The sequence below is a fragment of the Dysidea avara genome, chromosome 4 (genome assembly GCF_963678975.1).
Source record: "Dysidea avara chromosome 4, odDysAvar1.4, whole genome shotgun sequence".
In the NCBI taxonomy this organism is placed as follows: domain Eukaryota; kingdom Metazoa; phylum Porifera; class Demospongiae; order Dictyoceratida; family Dysideidae; genus Dysidea; species Dysidea avara.
In genome coordinates, this window is record NC_089275.1 from 35887801 (window position 1) to 35901919 (window position 14119).

The 14119-nt window shown below is 38.8% G+C and overlaps 3 protein-coding genes across 4 annotated transcripts in view; all 3 read right to left on the minus strand.

Annotated features, from left to right (window-relative positions):
- Positions 1–3907, minus strand: part of LOC136254828 (serine-rich adhesin for platelets-like) — a 48759-nt gene extending 44852 nt beyond the window's left edge. For both annotated transcript variants that reach the window (XM_066047585.1, XM_066047586.1), the window contains exons 1-6: positions 3773–3907; positions 3667–3719; positions 2774–2881; positions 1795–2073; positions 1216–1263; positions 728–916 (exon numbers count right to left, since the gene is read on the minus strand). In XM_066047585.1, the coding sequence (XP_065903657.1) occupies positions 728–916; positions 1216–1263; positions 1795–2073; positions 2774–2828 (571 nt within the window). In that variant the 5' untranslated portion in view covers positions 2829–2881; positions 3667–3719; positions 3773–3907. The remainder of the gene's footprint in view (positions 1–727; positions 917–1215; positions 1264–1794; positions 2074–2773; positions 2882–3666; positions 3720–3772) is intronic.
- Positions 3908–4520: 613 nt separating this feature from the next.
- LOC136253802 (TNF receptor-associated factor 5-like) lies at positions 4521–5250 on the minus strand. The gene is made up of 2 exons (XM_066046459.1): positions 4849–5250; positions 4521–4595 (listed from the first exon to the last, which is right to left on the minus strand). Exons 1-2 carry the CDS (start codon positions 5248–5250, stop codon positions 4521–4523), a joined length of 477 nt encoding a protein of 158 aa, XP_065902531.1.
- A 453-nt stretch (positions 5251–5703) lies between these two features.
- Positions 5704–6783, minus strand: LOC136253803 (TNF receptor-associated factor 4-like). Its single transcript, XM_066046460.1, has 2 exons — positions 6727–6783; positions 5704–6639 (listed from the first exon to the last, which is right to left on the minus strand). The coding sequence occupies exon 2, from the start codon at positions 6631–6633 to the stop codon at positions 5704–5706; it is 930 nt and encodes a 309-aa protein (XP_065902532.1). The 5' UTR covers positions 6634–6639; positions 6727–6783.
- Between the last annotated feature and the right edge of the window lie 7336 nt (positions 6784–14119).

Consider the following 14119-nt stretch of genomic DNA (forward strand, 5'->3'; position numbering starts at 1 on the left):
AGTTAACAACAGTTCCCCATTTGTACAACTAAGAACTTAGTAAATGACAAATACAAAAGCAACTGGGCATTACTGAACATGGACACTGGAACCTTTCAATTACGAGGTGTACTCCAAACATTTGCCTCACTACACACACATTATATTACACATCCCATATGATATGTACAACCAGTGTTGGGCAAGTTACTTTATAAAAGTAACTAGTTACATATTACATATTACTTGCAGCTGAACTATTTAGTTACAGTTACATATTACCCATAAAATAAAGTAACTGTAATAATATTACATATTATATTACTTTGTGTCCATAGCCTTAAGCTGTCACGTGTGAAACTACCACCTTATCACGTGACACGATTGCGTTGTTGGACAATGTGCAAGTCTTGATATAAGTAAGTAGCTGGTGAATAAGCCTCACTTAGTAGGCTTCATTACTTCGTTGTGGCAAGGCGTTACTCAGTGGGTTACTAACGAGATTAGTAACTTCGTTACTTTTAGTAATAATATTACGTAATATTAGATTCGTTACAGTAACTATATTACTTAGGTAACGCGTTACATTTGTAAGTGAAGTAACTTGAGTTATATTACCTGTTTTTATAGCGTATTTCGTTATATTACTTTGTTACCACAAAAGTAATAATACTACGTAACGCGTTACATAAGTAGCACGTTACTCCCAACACTGTGTGCAACTATGCTCACTGTAACACTTACGTACCAGTGACAGTACTAGTTGGCTGGTGATTACTAGTAGGACCATTCACTACTGGTTTAGCCTTCTTCTTACTATCCACCACACTGATTGTGTTACTGGTTGTGTTACTAGTTGTGTTACTGGTTATGTTACTAGTTGTGTTACTGGTTGTGTTACTGGCTTGTGCTGCATTGCTCTGTGTTACCCCAGCTGCTATAAGGTGTGGAAGGAATTATTTACATGTGACCTGATCTCAAGAAACATCACAAAATTAGTCACATAAAAATTAGTACAAATTACATTGTGTAAGTATACATAAGTACAAATCCATTAATGTTTATGAACTAGTAATTTGCCAACTTCAGTAGAAATGCACGTACACATTCCCCTCTACATTAATGTAGTTATAACAAGGTACCAGAAGCACTGTACAGTTTTCATTGGTATATGTATACAAGTAAACTTAGACTGGTATAATTATACATACTACACATACAGTATTGGTGTAATACCTTGAAGTTTTTCTTTCTTTCTCCTCTTAACGAAGCACTCATTCAATTCTGTAATACATAAGTATATGCAATGTTTACCATCAGAAGCTCATCCAGTCCGGAGGACTCATTCTTATGGACTCAATGAGCGTCATATACCATAACACTATGTGGGATGTATGATACAAACAGCCATTACAATAGTTTAATGAATGTGTACATCATGGTAACAGGAAAAACATGCAGTATAGTTTACACATATGGTTATACAATGTGTACAGACACTCACTACACACACATACATGCACGTACACGCACACACACACACACGCCACACTAACACACATGCACCACACACACACACACACACACACACACACACACACACACACACACACACACACACACACACACACACACACACACACACACACACACACACACACACACACACACACACACACACACACACACACACACACCACATGTGCACACACAACACATGTGCACACACACACAACACATGTGCACGCACACACACGCACACACAGACAACACATGTGCACGCACACACACGCACACACAGAGATGTATTCTTACTTTTCTGCATTTGGTCCAAGATAGTCTGGGCATGAGGCATATCAACCAGTTTCCGTAAGATAGTAATGAACTCCTCATATTCACAATGACGTGAAAACCTGTCCTCCAGAAAAGTGAGGATCCTGTCATTACACTCTTTGGGACTAGCACCAGACTTCAAGTGTTTGTCAAAATATGCAGAAATGGTGCAATGTCGTCGTATTATCTCAATGTTATGTCGGTAGTCAATGTGGAGCAGTTGGTACAACAAATGATGGTATGTTTTGAGTACCAGTAGTGCTACAAAATTATCAGGTATACGTACATACACCCTGTATGTGCGTGTTAGTGTGTGTGCGTGTGCATGTGTGTATGTACACAAAAGCCTGTATTACATAAGTCAAAAATGTATAAGTATAGATGGTTGCATTGGGTGGGGTATATTCAAGGTAATTAATTTACACAAGTGGTTACACTGCTGACTTGATTAGAAGTGATTTTACTATTCGCATACAGATCACAGTTATAAAAGCACGTACACTATACACTTATACATTCATGTCATACACAACGGCATTAAAAATAAGTACAGCATGTTAAAAACCAAGAATGCACTATTGGCAAGAAATCAATTCCCTATGGCATAAGTGTTGATGCACTTACCCATAAACATATATACACCTGTATAGAGGACAGATATGTACCAGGAATGAAACCAGTTTAATTTGGGTCATTTGGGTATAAATCAGTTGGTCTGATCTGCTTTATAGAAATCAAATCAGATCATATGTGACAATAGTATGCAAGCTAGATTGCACTGATGGAAAAATTGGAAAGCCGAGTGTACATGCATACTTAGAAACTTAATGTATAGTGCCCTGCCTACTTATCAGGAATGTGTGGTACTGTCTGTAGCATACATGAAGCCACACTCACCTACGCACTGTATTATATGTACGACCATGAAATTCACTACAAATACATAATGTTATACATTTACCTTCCTTTTCGTCTTCTGGTGTATCATCCCAGTCATTTAACAAGTCATATGACATGACAATGAGTGATGATTACTGTATCATGTAATTACTGCACCAGCTTGTCCAGCCTAATGAAAGACATCAATAATATTATTACTACTCAGTAGTACTATGATTTTCGAGACCATCTATCAACATGTAGTCATGTGTACCTGATACTGAACTGCGTGTGCATGATGAATTCACATGTGTACATGCAAAACGTATGCACCGTGAAGTTATGTTCAAGCAATACTGTACATATAATTGTCTCTGTTACATAACGGCTGTCAGTAAACCCCTGTATGCAGTATCCTTTTTAGAGATGCAGACACTAGATACAGTATACATAGTTTCAGAGCACACACACACGCACATCATTGGTTTATGATATATTAAGCGAATATCAGCCCTTCACAACATGTTCTCACTGAGGATGAAACACTGCATAAACCTTGATGACCACAATCCAAATGTTTCTACATTGTGTCGTCACAGATTAGAGAGCTGGAGACCCTCATAATATTCTATGGTGTTGTATGGCAAGTATTATAGTGACAAGCCACATTTCTGTTGACTCTATTTTGGTTTCATACTTAGCTAACACAACCCCTTTGCTTCTATTCCTTTCATGCAGCGCCTTCAGGAAATGCTTTTGTGTACTACCTTTAGTGCACGAATGGTTGTTGTCAAGTTTTATTAGCTATACTATGCCAGTAAAAAATCATAGCAGATTTTAGAGGCACTTGGCACCGCCTCTATTCAATCTATGTGAAATCATAGGGGTATATTATCTATGGTGAAATACAGTATAGCGAACCACAATATAGCTACATGTGACATTCGCACAGTCGATGGTAAGTAGTAAACTTACGAGATGTTGACCGACGAAGCGCTGTATTCACGAAGTGCTGATCACGATTATATCTAAGGGGATTACCCAAGGAATGATAGGTGTGGTCAATTATAAACTGTCGTACCGGGTATGGTCACTACACCTTATTTGCCTACTTCTTCACCTCACGTTGTATGCCAGCATGTACTTAGGGTGGCCTTCGGGGTGGCTAGGCCCTACTTTCTCGCGAGCTTTCTCGGTGCGCTTATCAATTTTTAATAAGCGAGGGCGTTTATAATTATCAAGTCTACTAGTTGGGCACTGGAGGTTTTGTACAGAAGGCAATTGAAACCCGATAAGAACTACCCCGAGAAAAATAGGGTCTAGTCACGCGAGACTAGCATATGCTCGAGCATATGTGACCGGGCCTGCGAAAACAATTAAGGCATGCCGTGGGCACAAACTGCATCCTATCACATATCTCAGCACTGGAAAAGAATATTTGCGTTCTGCAACTTGCATCAGTTATATAATCTAGTCTTAGATATTCAGTATTCAGTAGATATTCAGTATTCTGTTCCAATACTGAGATATTAGCTATATCAGTTATGTGACAGGTTGTAGATTGTGTCCACATGTCCTGTTTTCAAGTTAATAGCCTTAATGTAATTAATTGATTATAGATAATTTATGGAAACTAGCCTGTGCACATGCAGTAAACACTAATCCGACAAGCTTTAGCTATATGTGGTTCCAAAGACCTATAAACCAGTGCATTCACCTTACATATTGTCAAAAAGAATTATTGAGGTGGAATTCAGTAGCCTCTAGTCAACCTATACAGCATTGTGCATGACAAAAGATTGACTTTAGTAGCTGTACATGACCTGAGTTCATGCAGTAACTGTGTAGTGAAATTGAATAGGATGCCCAAGACGGAGTTGCTGGTTGACAGCTTCCATTCTTTCCTAAATGTTTTTACAATCAAATGTTACTAATACTATAATGCAAGCAAATACCACTGAATGTATTGTAGGTGTGCAAACAAGTATTCTAATTAACAAAGTTGATTGAAAATGCAGTCACGTATATAATTAGTATAACATGTGTTTATGTATTTTTGCGTGCTTGTGTGCATGTGTATGTGCTAGTGAACTTCTTCAGTATGAAGCCAGCACACTATACTATAATATCAAATATAATGTGCTACAGTTTACTAACTTGGATAAAAACGCAATCATCTTTTAAATACTGACACTTAGATGTAACTTTAAGAAATTCTTCATTGGATATATACTGACTATATCCCCATGATATATCTCTGTCACCTTCATTGACTCTACCACCTGAAGTGTGATCACCAAAGATTTTTGTCTTTGAATAATGCTCACAGTCACTGATCTGATTCAACAACTTGAGACAAAACCCTCCTCTCAATGGCCACGATAACTCATTATCATGCGGACCACTTGTAAGGTACAGATATATGGACAAATGAGTACCTTTTCCACTACCAATGCCAGCAGGAATGAGTCGTAAATACAACTTGTATCCTTTGCTGTGAGAGTAGAATGGTTCACTTGTCCACCAAGCCTTCTTTTTGTATTCAGCAAACTGTGACATCTTTAGTGTTACTGGTAGGGACCAGTCTATTTTGCTTTTTTTCTACCTATTTTTCTTTCCAGCAATTCTTTTATTTTTCACCTATTATGCTCCATATTTTGCTCAAGAATTATAAATTTTGCTCAGCACTGATCTTTGTTAATTGAATATTTACAAGTGCAAAGCTATAGTTTCGCCTTAAAGTGACTGTTCTATTAGAGTATCTCGATCAAAAATTACTTCTAACATGTAAAGCAAGAAGCCAGCTAATATTGCTTAACATGTGTGACTGTTTTATTAGGGTACCTCGATTGTCACTTGTTGTTCCTGTAACAATTAGCTATGCATTGTCGATATTTTAGCGTGTCTGACTGTTCTATTAGAGTATCTCGATCTTTTGTGCAATTTTTATGTCCACTTCACAAAAATTGCACCTATTATGCCAGCATTTTGCTCATTGCTTTTACCCAACCATTATGCCAAAAATTTTGCTGGCGAAATCGACGGGTCCCTAGTTACTGGACATATCTGAATGACTGTTGTAATTCTTGTTGCTATGGTATTTAAATGAGAGGCCCATTGTGTTGTGTCAATAAGATGACTGGAAGATCCAGTGCTGTTGATTAAACGATGAACCAACACTTCCATTTGTTGAAACTTGTCTTCAGTTTTGGCAAGTTTAAGCTTTGTCATCATCAAATGTTCCTCCATTTTGTCTTCGTCGTGTTTCTTTCTCTTATTCCGTACCATCATTTCCTCACATCCTACACTGTGATATTCACATTGGACCATTTCAAGAGGACACACCTTCCTGTGCACTTCCATATCTTCACGTGGGACATTCACTTCCTCGCACATATTGGGACAGGGTAGGGGGAGTTTGGGACACTTCTTTTTATGCTTCCGCTCAATAAACTGTCTCTCTCCTACAATAAGACAGTGCTGGCAGTGAACTTGACGACGTTGGCATGTAATCTCAACATGAGTTGCCATGTATTTGCGTTCTAATACCAGGCCACACCCATTGGTGCATGTCACATCCTCAAACTGACACCCTTCATTGTTTTCAAGATGATTGTTAATGCAATTCAGCTCACCTTGCCATTCACAACCTTTGTCTTTGTTAGTGCACGTTATATGAAGACCTTTGATCTCTCGATCACTTAGTTTATTGGAAAAACTATGGAACTCTTCACTGCGACAAACTGGACAAACATTAGTATAAATTGTAATGGCTCTGTTGTAATCATCCAAACAAGACTTGCAAAAATTGTGTCCACAGCACACGCTCAGATAAGGATCTCTACTGGGAAGGTGACATATCTTACAAACAAGAGTATCTGGTGGAGTATTGGTGAAGTTGTAGTCATATCCGCCAGCTTCTGAGGGCGTGGCTATAGCCATTACAGGCTGTAAAAGTATGCAATAGCTAGCTATTCGACAATATTTTCGAAGACGTGTCTACCCGAGCGTCTACCACATCCTCTTACGCCTCACCTGTGCTTCTGTTCGAAATCGGACCTACGGATTTGCCACGCCTATGGACGTATGCGAATTTGACCACATGAAAGCAGCAAAGGTCAAACCACGTGATCAAGAAATAGTCTGGGGCCGCCCGCTTCTTCGCAAAAGTTAGGCGAACGGACAGGCGGCGCCTAAAAAGCGAACAGTGCAGTCAGCAAAGTGCGCAACATGAGCCTCGAAATGAGTCTTCTATAGGGGACCTGGAGGCATGCCCCTCCAGGAATATTTTTGCCTAGAAATGCCATTTTGGGAACTTTTAATATCAATTTCATGAAACAACCATATTGATACTACTTTACAAGATTATCAATAACTATTTCAATCAGACTTTTCCACTCTATATACCTACTCCGATACCACCATTACAAGGGGGCATCAGTTTAAGCTTTTCAAATATCACTCAAGATTAAACTGTCGATCAAAATATTTTTTAATAGGTTACTGAATTAATGATTGCCGTAGAACGCTTTGCCTGCAGTTGTAGTTAACGTAAATTCTGTAAATAATTTTAAATCCTTATTAGATAATCACTTATTTGATTCGAGATTTATTTTTGTATAATGGTTAATTGTACTATTGTGTGCAGATCCGGTATACAGGCTGAGCCTTTACCGGTACTTTAATCATAATCATATTACAGTAATTTTATATCTGTACAGTATCACACAGTTGTATACTAGGCCTAGGGACCACAAAGGTTTGGACGTGGCCCATGAAAAAAACATCACCCAAAACAACGTTGAAACCGGGTCACTACTGCTGACCCGGATGACCCACTGACCCGGATAGCAATCCGGGTCAGACCCGGATTTGACCCGGATGTGACCCGGATTGACCCGGATTAATTAAGCTGAGACGTGTTTCGGCTAGTCTCGAGCGAGCGAACGAGTCTACATTTTGAGCGTTCGATTTGTGTAAATATTGCAACTTCAGCCTAGCTGTAGGTTGAAGACCAAAAAAAAAAAAAAAAGGTCTTCACCTACTGACAATAGCTACCCCTCACCATAGATACCCTCAAGTTCGTGCTACATACTACACTTAGGCCATGACAAATAAATTTTATGTTTCACGGATGCGGCGGGTCACAATTTCTGGTTTCCAAAAATAAATGTAAATCACGTGACCATTTCAACATGGCTGGTGAATGTTCTTTGTCGATAAACTCGTCCTTAAATGAGTGGTTGAGTGTTGTAGTAAAGTGAGACGTAGTAATTATTAAGAATACAATGTTCCTGCGAAGCCGAAACGTTTGGAACTCTTGTTAGAAAAGTCGCACCGGAATTGGAAGAGGAAAGAGTGAAAAGGGTGGTGATTTCTGCAGATGAAAAGTTTGTTGACGTCCACGAAGTAGCTATGGAGGCTATCAGTGTTTGTAGGTTATTTAGACGAAGTAGCTATCAGTGTTTGTAGGTTATTTAATTGTAAACATTGCTGTATATACTTCGAAAGTGCTGATTCCACTTCAGGCAAAAAAGAATGCCTTTTCATTAGCTACTAGCTAATGGAAAACGCTAGAAAACTCCACCTACCTTCTATACTAGTTCCCCCTGAAGGAAAGCAGTTGAGGAGTGACCAGCGTTTGGAAAATGATTTGATAGGTAAAGTTTATTGCCTGTTGTTTCGTCCTTCAAACTTTTTTCTGTTGACTTGTTGACTTTTTTGTACAAAATGTATGTCAGACCTCACTTGGAGTATTGCATCCAGGTCTGGAGCCCTTACTTGGCGAAAGATATTGATCTCCTAGAGAAAGTACAGAGACGTGCCACCAAGTTATTACCTAGTTTATTTGATTTACCATACGAACTCGTCTAGAGAGACTTGGTTTATATTCACTGTATTGTAGACGTCAAAGGGGAGATCTAATTGAGACCTACAAGATATTGAATGGTTACTATGACATCAACCCTACCTCATTTTTCACTTTGAGTAATACCGATACCACCAGAGGTCACCACCGTAAACTCTTTAAATTTCGATCTCGGCTGCTAGTGAGGCATAATTTTTTCACCAACAGAGTAGTTAATTTGTGGAATTCTCTTCCAGCAGATGTTATTTCTGCACCAACCGTGGCATTGTTTAAGAAGAATCTTGATGATATATGGAGAACAACAAGATATGGGCACTCTCAAAGGCCTGCGGCCTAGCTCGACAGTCTTGTACTGCCAAGCAATTTTTGTCCATTAATAATAATAATAATCTTTCATGGTACAGGCCTTCTGGAAACTTATATTTGTAGCAGCCATTTTTTAAAATTTCTTATCACATGCTGTTTTACAGGACTGTTGTTTTCTGACATTTGTACATGATGTACTTTGATGTTTTTTGTACATGATGCATGCTGACTTTGTACATGATGTGTTCTGACATGTGACGTTATCTTACATTAAACTTGAATTTGTTAATACCTTTAATTCCACACATGGATGGATCTAACTTACATAATATTATATTCGATAAACAGTATAATTATGTTTCTAGCTATACAATGTAATCTGAACTGTTTTCTTGATGCCATCATTGTACTTGTCATCCCTATAGCCTTATTATTTACTCCATGTGCTCATGATCCACTTGAGGCTATAGCATATGATAAAATCATAAAATCAATATTATACATAAACTCTAATTCCGTTAGTTTATAAACTTGACAGGCACCATTCTTTTTTCCTTTTTTTTTATTTTTCGACCTGCCGGGTCACCTTTGAGGGGAAAATAATCCATGAAACATAAGATTTGTTTGGTATGGCCTTACTAACAAATGAGCGTGGCTGAACGTATGTTGGTATTGCGATAAGTGGGCGTGGCTCACGAAAGAGCTACGCGATAGCGTTTATAAGTCTCCACGTCGTCAAACGAACAATTTCGTTTCTCACGTGATCCAATCCGGGTCAGACCCGGATGACCCGGAGAAAATGTGACCCGGATGACCCGACCCGGTTTCAACGCTGATCCAAAAACCAGTCTCGTTTGATGAAGCAACATTGGTCAGGTAAAACTAAATCCAAACAAGCCTCAGTTCAGACTGACCTGAAACGCTTTCAACAAGTTGCTATGAAATTTAGTTTTTAAAAAAAATAGCGGAATTTTCTGGTGACTGACTGACTGATTGAATGTGACTGATACCTTGAGACAAGCATAATTCGCCTGGTAACTAGTATGGGCTGATTTTTTCACTGCTCGATGTCACTCCAGCTGGACAGTTGACTTATAAAGACTATATATGTGACCAGATTTCACAGAACCGATCCAAATCGCACATCAGGCAAAATCAAACTAACACCACCAGTGGATAGCTACACTATCGTACTACAAGTTTTGACCCTCAGCACTACTCAAACTACACGAGGCTGGTTTTTACACACGTCTTTTCTGGGTGGTGTGGAGTGCTCAAATGGCGGTTTCAGGCCTTGTGTAGGACCTGGCTTGGCAAGAGTCAGTGGTTTACTGGTGGACAGCCTTATAATGTTGGCCAGACGTGTTCTCTGCTGATTTTGCTACATATCAGCCACTAAGGAGCCAGCACAGCCCTGTAATCTGGTGTCTGGACTCCAATCGTGGTCTGCCTCCATTTTGAGGTCTATCTTTTGCCCTCCCCGCCACCCCCCAACCTCCACCCCCCAACCTCCACCCCTTTGTGAGCACTCGTGATACTACTTCGCTCGTCCAACTGCTCAGATTTTCTATCTTATTTGGCGGGAAACTGTACAAGCAGCTACAAGTACTGGAAGTGGCTTGAAAGGTAACAGATTGATGCATCTTTTGTGTAAATTTCATACGCGTGCTTGCTATCCTTGGAGAGTTATGCTGGCTTCAATTCTTTAAAACCGTTTATCTCGGAACTTCTAATGTGCGATTTGGATCGTTTTTCCAAAATCCAGTCACATATATATTTGTTAATGTACAAACACAATCATGAGTATATTCGTACATATGTAGTTAGCTACTTATTTACAAATTTATATAATTGTTAAACAAATGAAGAGATGGAGCTTGGATAATATGATCATCTAGTTGGTTCCATAATTTTATTGTAAAAGGAAAGAAAGTTGCATTTCTAAAGGGCTAAATGGTAAGATTTAACAGTGAAACATTACTGCATGGAGAGTGATTATTTGCTGTGAAATATTACTGCTAGCATATAGATAGTTATAGATTGAATTTGCAATTAGCTACCATGTTCCAGAGTGGCAGAAGTCGCAGATAGATATGGGGTAACGCGTTATGTAATATAACGCGTTACGTAATGTGCATTAGCTACAATTCACGATTCTGAGTAATATAACGCGTTGCTTTTGGAAATGTAGCTATGTAACTAAGTTACTTTAGGAAACTATAATTCGTTACTAATACGAAAAAGTTGTATTATTACGTAACGAGTAGCTAAAATAGCGAAAAGTAACGAGTGACTTAATCGCGATGTAACGAGTTATACTACAAGTAACGCATTATAAATGGATTTTACTGCCAATTATCCATTCTACTATTAATTAATCACCTTAATCCATTAACCTTTCATCTATAATGGTGCTCAGGTGTTGCATGTACACGTGACTGATGAGCACCACGTGACTGCATGTGGTTTATATATTAACTTTAACTTGGCTGTCTTAATAAAAAAGTAACTTAGCATGAATATAAATTAGTAACTTAATATTTGTAGCTAACGTTAGTAACTTAATATGTAATATTATTAAGTTACTCTTTATTCTAAGTAATATGTAATGTAATATATTATACTGATATAAAAGTAATATGTTTCATGAAGTAACTTCCCCAACTCTGTATATCAAGACACACGGTAGTGTGTCGTGCGGCCCAAGAAGCTGGCGCGCCACACCCGTGAGTATATTGACAGGAAGAACGAAAACGTCATTTTTACACATTTGTATCTCGGTGATCACTTATCTGATTGGAACCAAATTTGCTACACAGTTGCCCGCCAGCCAAGGGAGTCTACATTCCAAATTTGAAGGAACTCGCTCCAGCCATTTCCGAGATACGAGCTGCCAAAGTTTCGTTTTTTTTTTCTTCTTCTTCGTCTTTTCGCACACTTGCAAAAATTGCTACAACAAGCAAACGCGTACTTCGATCGCCTTGAAATTTGGCACACAGAAAGGGAGTCCAACGGCGAATCCTAGCATCAAATTTGGTACAAATCCGATGAATGGTTCAGGAGTTATGACCGATTATTCGCGTAAAACAAGATCGATTTGTTGTCACGCCTACAGGGTAAACCGCTTCATGGAATGAGTTGAAAATTGCTATGTAGATGGAGTAACCATCGTAGGAGTGCCTTTTGGTGGTTTGAAAGGAATCGGGATAAAGACCACGGAGATATGACACAAAACCCAACCTGTGTCACAATTACGCGATCGATTTTTATGAATAAAAAAGTATTAGTTTTCACGCCTACTAGGCAAACCGCTTAGAGCAATGAGCTGAAAATCGGTGTATAGCTGGAATAATCTTCATAGAAAGTCCTTGCAGTAGTACAGAAGAATCGGAATACAAACCACTGAGTTATGATTCGAAAGCCAACTCCGTGTAGCAAATGCGAGATCGAGATACTCTAATAGAACAGTCACCCTAATAGAGCATTTGGCTAATTTATTTATTCCATAATTTCCATTATAGAATTTTATTACATCACAAGTTATTCTGTAGGGAGTTCAGCTGCAAACAGTTAATCTTATAGACAGTTCAGCAAGAAGACAGTCACCATGTGGAGAGTTATGCAAATATATCACTATAGAGATTCAGAACATTACAAGTCACACTGAAGAAAGTTCAGCTATAAACAAGTCATGCACTGTGTAGAGAATTCAGCTACAATTAAGTCACTCTCTAGAGAATTCAGTTACACAGAATTCAGCTACACACAAGTCACTGTGGAGAGAGTTCAGCTACAAACAAATTACCCTTTAGAGTGATCAGCTACAAACAAAACACTTTGCAGGGTGTTCAGCTGCAACAAATCAACCTTTAGAGCGATCAGCAATGAACAAATCTACCTGTAGAGAGTTCAGCTACAAAAAATCACCCTGTAGAGACATCAGCTAGAAACTAGACACAATGTAAGGAGTTCAGCTACAAGCAATCACCCTGTAGAGAGTTCAGCTACAAAAAATCACCCTGTAGAGACATCAGCTACAAACTACACACAATGTAAGGAGTTCAGCTACAAATAAATCACCCTGTAGAGAGTTCAGCTAAAACAAATCAACCTGCAGAGAGATCAGCTACAAACAAATCACCTTTTAGATAGTTCAGCTACAAACAAATTACCCTGTAGAGAGATCGGCTACAAACAAATCAACCTGCAGAGAGATCAGCTACACACAATTCAACTTGTATAGAGATCAGCTACAAACAAATCACCCTGTAGAGAGATCAGCTACAAACTAGACACAATGTAAGGAGTTCAGCTACAAGCAAATCACCCTGTAGAGAGTTCAGCTACAAACAAACCAACCTGTAGAGCGATCAGCTAGAAACAAATCACCCTGAAGAGAGGTCAGCTACAAAAAATCACCTTGTAGAGAGATCAACTACAAACAAAACACTTTGCAGAGAGCTCAGCTACAAACAAATCAACCTGTAGAGAGATCATCTAGAAACAAATCAACCTGCAGAGTGATCAGCTACAAACAAATCAGCTTGTAGAGAGATCAGTTACACACAAATCAACCTGTAGAGAGATAAGCTAGAAACAAAACATCCTGTAGAGAGTTCAGCTAAAACAAATCAATCTGCAGAGAGATCAGCTACATACAAATCACCATATAGATAGCTCAGCTACAAACAAATTACCTTGTAGAGAGATCGACTACAAACAAATCACCCTGCAGAGAGATCAGCTACACACAAATCAACTTGTATAGAGATCAGCTACAAACAAATCACCCTGTAGAGAGATCAGCTACAAACTAGACACAAAGTAAGGAGTTCAGCTACAAGCAAATTACCCTGTAGAGAGTTCATCTACAAACAAATCAACCTGTAGAGCAATCAGCTAGAAAAAAAATCACCCTGAAGAGAGGTCAGCTACAAAAATCACCCTGTAGAGAGATCAGCTAGAAACAAATCACCCTGTAGAGAGTTCAGCTACAAGCAAAACACCCTGTAGAGAGTTCAGCAACAAAGAAACCACCATGTAGAGAGTTCAGCTGCAAACGAATCACCTTATAGAGAGTTCAGCTACAAAGAAATTACCTTGTAGAGAGATCGGCTACAAATTAATCAACCTGCAGAGAGATCAGCTACACTCAAATCAACTTGTAGAGAGATTAGCTACAAACAAATCACCCTGTAGAGAGATCAGCTAGAAACTAGACACAATGTAAGGAGTTCAGCTACAAGCAAATCA

Bases quoted from the DNA above. Each gene is read 5' to 3' on its own strand.
- LOC136253802 (XM_066046459.1), bottom strand. From the start codon at position 5,250: ATGTCACAGTTTGCTGAATACAAAAAGAAGGCTTGGTGGACAAGTGAA. The intron at 4,596-4,848 runs GTTAGTAAACTG...AAAAACATTTAG, and splicing joins ATGATTGCGTTTTTATCCAA to GAAAGAATGGAAGCTGTCAA.
- LOC136253803 (XM_066046460.1), bottom strand. From the start codon at position 6,633: ATGGCTATAGCCACGCCCTCAGAAGCTGGCGGATATGACTACAACTTC.